The sequence below is a fragment of the Myxine glutinosa genome, chromosome 1 (assembly GCF_964187855.1).
Source record: "Myxine glutinosa chromosome 1, kmMyxGlut1.1, whole genome shotgun sequence".
In the NCBI taxonomy this organism is placed as follows: domain Eukaryota; kingdom Metazoa; phylum Chordata; class Myxini; order Myxiniformes; family Myxinidae; genus Myxine; species Myxine glutinosa.
In genome coordinates, this window is record NC_136261.1 from 380254472 (window position 1) to 380266129 (window position 11658).

At 35.5% G+C, this 11658-nt stretch overlaps 1 protein-coding gene across 1 annotated transcript; it reads right to left on the bottom strand.

Moving 5' to 3' along the window:
* Positions 1–418: 418 nt before the first annotated feature.
* On the bottom strand, positions 419–1126 carry LOC144893364 (ATP-dependent DNA helicase Pif1-like). The gene has a single exon (XM_078783946.1). The coding sequence runs from the start codon at positions 1124–1126 to the stop codon at positions 419–421; it is 708 nt and encodes a 235-aa protein (XP_078640072.1).
* Positions 1127–11658: the final 10532 nt, after the last annotated feature.

Below are 11658 nucleotides of genomic sequence, written 5' to 3' on the forward strand. Positions count from 1 at the left end.
AATTAATCTTTTTCAAAAAAAGTTGTTTTTAAAAAAAATTTCAAAACAAAGACACTTAAAGACATACACACGGGAGAGATAGGTTCATACCAGAAGTTTCGTACGATTTTACAAAAGTTTGAGGTAGTAATTCAGTGACAAGACAAGACAGACACTGCACAGATATATTTATAGATATACTGTGTATATATATATAAGATCGATTAAATATGTTGACATAAATAGATTAGCATGGATCGGGATGCTGTGCTTGCCTCACTATATATCGCTGCAGAGGCACAAGTTTGTTTTAACTTAGGATAATGACTATATGAGTTGTTGTGTTGTCATGATTTAAACCAATGATAATGCAAACATTTCTTCTGCTCAAATTTATTTGTAATATCAGTGATGTTACATCTTTATAAGCAATTTAAGTTCAAGATAATGACAACACTTTACTGTAAACAATACAACATGTCGCAGTTCTTGGAAGGTGAGGCAACTGCTTGATAGCGAAACGAATATTGTCAGGGTGGCCAACGCGTGATGATCCTACATACAGTTGACCATGTGTGAAGACCGGTTGTTCTATCCACAAGCACACCCTAGACAGACTCTGCCCCTGACTCTTGTTTATGGTCATGGAAAAGGCAATTCTCACTAGGAACTGACGTCGCTGCCAATGGAATGGGAAAACCCCATCTCTAGGTTGAAGAGTGATGCGAGCGATAAACACACTGCGACCTGCATTGTCACCAATAGCAATAATAGCCTTTAGGAGGCGGCCACAGATAACTTCTTTCACGATTAACCGTGTCCCATTGCAGAGTCCTGGCTTCGGGTTGAGGTTGCGGAGCAAGATTAAAGGTGTGCCATCCTTGAGTGAGAGTTGATGGGGTGGCATTCCAGCAATGTTAAGGGAATTGAGATATTCAGTTGGGAAACGTGTGACATCGTCATCATTTACTGTCTTGTCTGCACTTTGACAACGTTTTGGTGTTCCAGGAAATGTATCTGACATGACCTCGTTGATGGTATCCACCAATGTGTTATTTGGTGCTAATATTGCACGATCTGCCATCCACTTATGATCTGTGTGGTGTCGGTGAAAGTCAGGAAAGACCCAGTCAATGACTTCACTCATGGATCTCTTGATTGTTTCACGTGAGGTGCTGTCAATTTGCATGCACATTTCCTCTGCTATTTCAATGCATGCCTCATTGTTGTAGGGTAGCTGTCCGTTGCCAAGTTTTAGTAGCTAACGATCAAACTCCCTCAATTTTTTTTATCATATCCATTCATAAGCACACGCATATAATCTCGGTAAGGTGGAATATCTTGAAATGTTGCCACAAAACAGAATATTTCAGAGAGGCATTGACAATCTGGGCATTTGATCCATGTTTAATAACAGGAATCACCTGTCTAAAGTCTCCAGCAAGAACTATTACTTTTCCCCCAAAAGGTATGTCTTGGTTGGTGATGTCTCGTAATGTATGGTCAAGTGCCTCAAGTAGGTGCCTGTGACTCATTGGAGCCTCGTCCCATACAATAAGGTTTGCTCTACGAATTAGGTCAGCAAGAATACTTTGGTGAGATATCGATAATGTTGTTGAGTCAGTGACCATGATGGGGGCTTTGAACCTGTAATTAAATGTACGTCCACCCAGCAGAAGTGTCGCCGCAATACCACTTGAGGCAACAGCTAGAGAAACACTGATTTTATCACTGTGCAGGGTGCGTGCAGCAGCTAGCAGAGTGTTCAGTGTATAGGTTTTACCTGTCCCACCTCTTGCATCCAGGAAGATAGCCAATGGTTCCTTTTTCTGTAAAGCAACTATAACAGTGTCATATACCTCACGTTGAGAGGGTAGAAGTGCATTTGGGCCATGCAAGCGTTGGTTTACGGTGTTTCTCAAAGTTTTAAAATCATAAGCAAGTTCCTCCTGAATAATCATTGGCAGTTTTGGTTGTGCAATATTTCCATTGATTGCTTGCACTGATGCACGCAAATCATTTGTGACATTTGGCAGATGAAACTCAGAAAGTTGTCTGTCGTGGTGTTGAAGGTGATGCTCAACGTCCAGCAATATCATTGCATGCAGGAGTTGATGATCAGCTTGTTGAGGAACCCGAGGAAGAAAGTCATCCCACCAGTGCATATGGTGATGGTCGAAGAGCATAACTGGGTCACCAGGGTTTGAAAAGAGTAGGAGGGTCACAAAGAGCTCCCTGATTTGTGGGCACACTTGTGTTGCTTCTGCATCTGTCAATGCAAAATCCCATTCTCCATCATTTTGAAGGAGACCAAGTGCCTCACATGCACTTTGGAAAGTTTCATGGCACTGGGCATTAATAGTCCTAAGATAGTCATATGATGTTGCACCTTTGCTGTGATCATGATTCAGTGGCATTCGAAGGTAGTAGACATCTCCAGCTAATGGGTGGACATTGAGTACTCTACCAATTGTTTTGAATGCACCCTGGCGTGGAGTCCACGTCTTTGTATTGTTTTTCCAAACATAATTTTCTGGAAAATCACAATATCTGACCTTGGTGCTGGGATTGATATGGTTGTAATTGAAGAATCCCACCAATTCCGTCGTTTGGCTTTGGTTTGTAGCTTGACAGTAGGTGATAAATGTTGCTTCTGGGACACCTCCGTTTAACATGGGAAATCCCTATCTAATGTCATTTACCCCCCTGTCTTTTTCAAAAATCATAAACACCTCTATTTCTCCCTCTATGAACCTATAATCCTTCTCACCTTATGAACCTATAATCCTTCTCGCCTTATGAACCTATAATCATTCTCACCTTATGAACCTATAATCCTTCTCACCTTATGAACCTATGATTTTCTTCCTTTATGAACCTATCATCCTTCTAGCCTTATGAACCTATGATCCTTCTCACTTACATGTAATTTTTACCCTATTCCCCCCACTAGCCCCTTAATGTAGTTCCTTAGACCACTCTACTAATGAGCCTATAAATATATTATCTCTTTCTAACTTTTTTAAGAGTTCCATTCTCCTATAGAACTCATCCCCATCAAGTATATTTCTAAAGTATACAGGTTCCTTAACCTTTTGTTGTGAAAGTATAAAGTGGTATGTTTCACGGAGGGTTCTTGTTTGACCTCCTCCTCTCCCACATACCATTTTAAAATTATAATATTTATTATCCGATTGATAACCATTAAAGTTCTCACTCCACTCTAATATATTTTTCTTCCCGCCCTCCATTACCCCACTTAACAAATGAATATGTTTATCCGTCTTCAGAACCTTCTGACCAGTGATTCTCTCAACCTCTTGAATCTGATATTTTTCACATTCGTTATGTTTTCCATTTATATACCAAGGTTGATTACACCTCCACTCTTTATTCTGGTTGATACTTGGTTCTCTCATTTATGGTGAAACATTGCATCATCTTTTGTTGAGCCAGTTGCCAACGTGGCACAGGATGACTCAGCCATGACTCAGCCTTGCCAATGACTCAGCCTTGCCTATAAAGGCTCTAACCACACCTTGCTTTTTTAAACACACGTTATGTTTCTCTGGAGGATGGAGGATGAAGCTTTATCAGAAGACAGGTAAGTTTTTTTGTTCTCACGATTAATTATTCATTGTCTTATATGGAACATCATTAACAGCCTCTCAATAATAATTGTTTTTTCTCTTTTACAGTATATCTTTATCAAAGCTGGTGATTGATGTTGAAAATGAAGTCAATGATTATCACCAACAAAGGGAGCATTTGAATGAAACGCTTAAAGAATTCACTGAAGTTCGGAGGGGTCTTCATAATGAGATGGTTGAATGTTTGTACAGCCTCTCTCACCCATTAATATTACCCAAAGCTTTTTCAACAAATGAACAAATGACTGACAACGAATTAAACACCTTGTTTGGGATGTTATGTGAGAGGTAAGATATATGATTAATTCTTCACAAACTTTGATACTGTGTGTATGTGTGTTATTAAACGGTTTGGTTGATACTTGGATACTGTCTTGCGATTTTAATATCACCAGTGAGTTGGTATTTAAATGTCAACTGTTTGTTTTATTTCAGCATTAAAAGCCAACCAAACAACATTAACTTTGATGATGAAACCAATGATTATCACCAACAAAGGGAGGATCTGAATGAACCCCTTACAGAATTACCTGGAGTTCCGAAGGATGATGATAGATCAATAGCAGAGATAATAGATGAGATCGATGACTTCATAAAGACCGGGGATTTGAGGTAAGATATATAATTAATTATTCACAAACTTTGATACTGTGTGTACGTGTGTTATTAAACGGTTTGGTTGATACTTGGATACTGTCTTGCGATTTTGATATCACCAGTGAGTTGGTATTTAAATGTCAACTGTTTGTTTTATTTCAGCATTAAAAGCCAACCAAACAACATGAACTTTGACGATGAAACTAATGATTAATCACCAACAAAGGGAGGATCTGAATGAACCCCTTACAGAATTACCTGGAGTTCCGAAGGATGATGATAGATCAATAGCAGAGATCTATTCACTTCTCATTTGTGTGGGTGGGTGTTGGGAGGAGTGTCAACTCATTCCCTGCCCATGTGAGTTTAAAATTTCCATCTTACAATGTGTGTAGTATAAATGGAGTTTCTCATTTATGGTCTTAGACTGCCCTCGTGTGGTTTTGGGATGGCACTGCAGGCAAATACTGTGTTTGGTGAATTTAATTTAAAATCCCTTTTGTGCCTTGCAGACACAAAAGGAATTGGTGAAGCCAACATGGGAGACAACATTCTGTTGGATTACCTTGGAAGAAACTGAATTTATGGAAGAAACTGAATTTATACCTCGTGAAAAATGTTTTATTATAATTTTTATGTTTTTAATGTTATTTAATAATTTTGATTTTATTACTGTATTTATACCACATGATACCTTGGAAGAAACTGAATTTATACCTCGTGAAAAATGTTTTATTATAATTTTTATGTTTTTAATGTTATTTAATAATTTTGATTTTATTACTGTATTTATACCACATGATACCTTGGAAGAAACTGAATTTATGGAAGAAACTGAATTTATACCTCGTGAAAAATGTTTTATTATAATTTTTATGTTTTTAATATTATTTAATAATTTTGATTTTATTCGCTTTGTCCAGAATTATTTAATTCTTAATTACAAAAAGAGAATAAAGGAAAAAAGATGGGAAGGTGCACCCCCACCCTTGATCGCCCCTCATCCCACCCCTCCCCTCCCCTTGTGTGTGTGTGGGGAAGGTGGGGGTGGGATGAGGGGGGATCAAGGGTGGGGACGCACAGGGGGTGGGGGATGATGGGTGTGGTCTGTGTGGGTGTGGTCTGTGTGGGTGTGGTCTGTGTGAGCGTGGTCTGTGTGGGTGTGGTCTGTGTGGGCGTGGTCTGTGTGGGCGTGGTCTGTGTGGGTGTGGTCTGTGTGGGTGTGGTCTGTGTGGGCGGGGTCTGTGTGGGCATGGTCTGTGTGGGCGGGGTCTGTATGGGCGGGGTCTGTGTGGGTGGGGTCTGTGTGGGTGTAGCTTATGATTTTTATTTATTTATTTAATTTTTTTTATTACTACTAATTAAATTAGCTAATCTGGGTGAATGAAAGTATGGATGGTTGTTGTTTAATGAATTATCAGTTTTGTTTTTTGTAATTCTTGTGAGTAAAATGAACCCAAGATTTCTTCCCAATTGATATCATATAATTTGTAAGTCCAAGGCATAGTATCCATTACATCAACGATTTTGAATAATTCATTAGTCCATCTCTTTGTATAACCTTTCTCAAAATGACTTTTCCATCTGTATATTCTTACAATATCACCAACTTTGAACTTGGGCTTTCTCAAATTAATCTCCTTTTCATATTCTAATTTTGTAAATGTTTCCGATGGTTTTGATTTTGTTGATGAATGAACTGTATTATTGTAATTATCTACAATATCCTGAATAAAATACACCCATTGTTGAGAATCGAGTTGTGTGAATTTTTAATATAATCTCTCTTTTAAAGTACGATTAAAACGCTCAATAACAACTGCTTTTCCTTCATTAAAGGTGCTGTATAATTTAATACCCTCCCCCTTAAGAAATTTCATAAATATTTTGTTGTAGAACTCTGTTCCCTCATCGGTCCACAGTTTCTTTGGTTTTCTTTTACTTTTATTAAATATCTGTTGGAAGGCTAACATCAGAGTATAACCTCTCTTGTTTTTCAAAGGAACAACCCAAGCAAATCTACTCCTCAAATCAATTACGGTTAAAGCATACTTGTATCCCTTATCATTTTTAGTTCGATTAAATCAGCGGACCATATGTGGTCAGTGTATTTAGAATAAACTTTCCTTCTTTTAAACTTTGTGATTATAGGTTTATGTAATTCATCAGCCAAAAGCTCCTCAGTCTTGATGACATCATTAGAGCCTAATAGTTTTTTTAGGGTGAATAACCAAGGCCAAGTTTCAATTTAGCATTTATCAAATTTCTCACAATAAACCTATCAACCTTCTCTCTCAACGTTGGATTTTGTATCAAAGACAAATTATACAACATTTCTCTGTCGGCTTTATGTTTTTCAGTCAACGTAGTGGTTTTCCCATAAGCAATATCATGCTTCATACACACTTCGTCAACCCTATTTGTAGGTTTAGACCAAGGTTTAGGATTGTCAGCCTCATCTAATCTTTTATCCAGGTTTGTTCCAGGACCACAGAAAGAATATCCAGGTAGATGTAGTTCCCCTGGAATTCCAGTTGTTGTAAATTTACTTCCTGACAAAAACTTTTGTATGTCTCCTCCACTTTTAGGAGAGATGAATTGGCACTTTTTAGAGCCACACACTTGGCATATTCCTTTTTGATAAACTCTATTATTTTTAGCTTTAACAAAGGAGATATTTTTAGATTTAGTTTTCTTTTTACATTTGAGACAATAACTCATATTTATTTATGAGAAAAAGTCCTACATAGTGCCAAAGCCTTTTGGGTTTTCAACATATACATTTCTATCTTGATTTTTAAAACATAAAGAATCCTTAGGAATGCCTTCACTCTCTCCTCCATTTATTTACAAATAAAACTAACTAAAGTCAATAACACCAACATCATCAACTATATGTTGTATATCTGCTCTCTGAATTTATTATAGCAAATTTAAAAACCAATATCTTCATAAGAGTCATTAGTTCTTTATTTTCCTCTTCGGTGCGTTCAGATTGATTTATTTGCCGTAATAACTTCAATCTTTCATTAATCTCAGGAATGGTCATATTTTTATATTTTTCCCCCCTCTCTCTTTCCTCCCTCTCCTCCTCCTCCTTTTTCTCCCTTTCCTCCTTCTCCTTTTTCTCCCTTTCATCCTTCTCCTCCTTCTCCTTTTTCTCCCTCTCCTCCTTCTCCCTTTCCTCATCCTCCTCCTTCTCTCTTTCCTCCTTCTCTTCTTCAACTCCTTCCTCCTTCTCTTCTTCAACTCCTTCCTCATCCCTTGCTACCTTTGAGCTTGAGCCCCAAAGAATGTTATACATATACTCATCTGGATTTTGAGATATTCTTGTATCTATAATTATTTTTCTCATAATAGGATACCAATAAGATTTGTTGACGATTTCTAAAAGAGTTTTATATTTCATAACTTTGAGAAGTTCATTTTTATTTAATACTTTAAACAAGTCTCTATTTGTGGGTTTAACAATATCAGTATAAGGCCAGTTTTTTATGACAAAATTCCCATGTATATGCTCCAAATCATAAGGTATGTAATACCGAGCACCCTTTTCTTGTAGGTATCCTTGAATACAAAAATTATAATTCTCTTGTAGTCTTCTTCCTGCCATTTATGTATCAGAAATATATGTGAGATTAATATTATGACAGGTAATACCACCCCATCTTCCCACTACCAAATCGGTTTGTATTCCTCGGCTTTCTATCCTTATCTCATTACCTTCTTTCTTTGTCATGCTAACCATCGCTATACTATCATATATTTTTCTTTTCTTAAAACCATGTATTTGTTGTTTATTAATTGTACTTCCACATAAATCCATATCCTCGCCAAGCGGATAATATTCTTCTTTACGAGACTGATTCAAATCATGTAGGTCTTCCAAATTTATTGAAAAATACCAATTATACCCTAAATCAGGCATATCATACCCCCATTTATTGATTCGCATATTAACTATATGTCCTTCTTCATAAAATTCAATTGTAAGCAGGAAGTTAAATTCAATGAGGAAAGGTGTATGGTCAGCATAACCAGGTGTTGTGGTTGTAAATTTTACTTGTTTAACAAAACGTGCTGTTTTATTTAAAAATATATATTGTGATAAATCACTGAATCTAATTAAGTCATTCGCATCTGTAGGGTTTGGATAATTGATTAATTTATAAGTATTCTTTATATTAATATTTTTACTTATACTATATTTTTGTCGTTCAGCCTGTGCCTTTGTATAATAATTTGATAAATCAATATCCTGAGAGGATTTTCCAAAGATAGAACCATCTTTTCCAACATAAGTCATTTATATTAGATTAAAAATGATATCATAAAAATTTTCATTATTGTGAGTTGAAATAATACATATAAACATAATTGACCACAATATTTAGAATTCATTTCTTGAACTTGAAATGTTTGATAAACACCATTCTGTAAGAATTGTATTACTTCAACATCGCCATACTATCAAAGTGGCATACCATAACTGTGGTATGGCATACCATAACTATCAAAATAATATTTATCCTGACTATTATGAATACAAACCCAATTAGAACCATTCTGTGTGTCTAAATTCATAATAATATTCATTGTATTCTTGGACAACTTTTTAAATTCATCTCTCATACAAATAACCACATTATCAATTTTTAGTTTTTTACAATATTTAGTAAGTTCTATATTTGACGTTGTATTCTTTCCAAATTGTTTAAACCATTTATCCATTTATTTATGAGAAAGTTTTAACCCATTACCCCTTTTAGTTAGTTTAACACCCGCTTGAGCGATAGAGGAAAGCATATCTCCAACTAACAATCTAGCTTTATCAGGTAGACTTTCAAGTTTTTGAGCAAAATCCACAATTACACCACTTCCACTAATTTGTTTCTCCATCTCCTTGTTATGTCTTTCCAATTCTTTTTAAGCTTTTAGTTGTGCCTTCCCTTCGTTAGCAGTTTTTACCGCTGCTGAAATACCACCAGTCAATGCTCCCGCCGCACTTAAACCAGCAAATAAAGGAATTAGAAACGGGAGAAATCCTCCTCTTGACTCGTCTATTGAATATTTCTTTAACATAGGTTTTGTCATTTTAATTTTAAGTGAACCAGTATCATTTAGTGTTTTTACTTGTGTGTGTGTGAGTAAAACATCAATTCTTACAGCTCATTTTCTTTGAATTGTATTAACATTAATAATACAAGGCTTTTGATTTTGAATACAAGATGTTAATTTATTAAGATTGATTTGATTAACATATACCAGTTCTTTCCTACTCATTTATTTATGAGAAAAAACCTATGTGATATTAATCATAACACCATTATCTGTATTAATCTGTAATTCTGTTTCCTCCAAAAGCAAACAATAAGCATCAACTTCTTCATTCTCTCCTCTTTCAATGTATAGAGAAGTATCCACTCTATTAGACTTTATAGTTTCCTTTTGAGAACTCAGGTCAATTGCGTAGATTGTATAAAGTTTTTGAAACGCAACCATATCCAAAATAGGTTCATTATTACCGTTGCTTTCACACACCTTTTGATAAGACTTGTAGGCTTCCGCATAATCATTTTTTTCCCAATCAATTTCCAATCTATCTCGTGGATAAAATGTTCCATCAAGAGAAACCCGAAGTTGTTTCACCTTAGCATTATCACTCAGCGCATTATTCTTATCAGTACCCTCCTCTCCATCTGGTTTCTTAAAAATGAGCCATAGGTATCGTGGCTTTCCTTCAAGAACACCCAAATTCCAAGTGTAGGTAGTGTGTTCCAGTTTAACGTGTTGACATCTTCTTTTAAGGTATGATACATTTAGCGGTTTCTTTGAGTTAAGTCTCCTATTTAACATCTCTTCCGTTTTACGATTAGGAGAATATTCACTAATATACCAACACAAATCATTAATAACAAATTTATTATTGTCGCCAAAAGCATTTTCAACCCCAAAAAGCAACCTATTTACATTATCATTCCTTTGTAGTTGAAATCTAATTTTAAGACCATACAAAACTTTATCATAATCACAAAATCCAAATATACCTTTCAGAGGTACTGCTACGGTAAAACTATTCTCTGCTTTTGTATCATCATTATACATTGACTTCCTTTGAATATAACCAGGGTCAGCATTTGTTCCCATTGACATATCAGGAATAAAACCTTCAACAGCTCCTTTACCCATTCTATCACTAAAAGAATATAGTGTAAATTTCATCATTTCAGATATGACCTCGATATATTATCAGAATTTCAGATATGATTTCAGACATCGGAGGATAGCAGAGACCTAATCAACCGCTTCAACCTCTTGTGTTCCAATATACAGGCGGACACTATCAAACATTTTCCAGAAGAAATCATTTACGAGTGTAGCATTAGTATTATTCGCAGCCTTAGTGAATTTAAATTTACACAGCAAGAAACTATCAGCTATATTCAAGTAAGTTTGTTGATTATTTATTTCAAAACTTTTTGTTCCGTTTGAATTCCAGTCTGTTCCTGTTATAGCATTTACCTTAAAATAGTCTTCCTTTTTAGTAGAGTTTGAAATGATCATCGTATCATCCAAATCATAGATACTATCAATCACTTCCATACTTGTATTTATATAGCATTAAAATCGTTGAAACCCTGACCCAAGTATTTTAATGATTTTTTGTCGTTCTTGTGAAGATAGTTGAGTTTTACCTTATTTAATTTCTTTGATTGCTTGTAATTTATGAGACTCCTTTTGAGCATCTTTTATACTCTTTATAGCACCCGCAACTGAGCCCACGACTGAAGCAGTTGAACCAATTAGGTCTTTATGTTTAAGGATGGTTGAACCAATACCCATTAGATTATCAATTATCCCATTCCTTTATTTCTAAATTGATGTCCCACACCCCGTTATCTCTTTGGTTTATAGTATCCTCTACCAAGAAACATACCTTCACCCTTATAGTATGGTGAAAGTAACATCCCATCCCCTGTAATTATTTTATATTTTCCCAACTCGTGTTTTCTCACAATAACCATTATTTATTTATTGAAAAACTTCACGTAGGTGAATTCTGATGGATATAATTTCATCATTAAAGGATATCATACGATTATCTTGGTCGGTTATCCTAAAATTTACTCTGTGTATGGTTTTTCCTGACACAGGTAAATACACAAGATTTTTTGGTTCCATATTAAATTTATAACCAATCGGGGTTGAGTATGCACTGAATGAAAATATTGTATTTGTTCTTATTCCATCGTTATAAGCACCATCAATCAAATCACAATGAATTAATACTGAATTTATACCGGAGGATATTTGAATGACATTATCACTGTAAGACGTCCCGTTAGTTTCAATCTTTTTAGAAGAGAAACCCAATAGCTCTCTGAATGAATTTTCAATCGTGAAATCAACTTTATAATTATTTTTAAGTTTA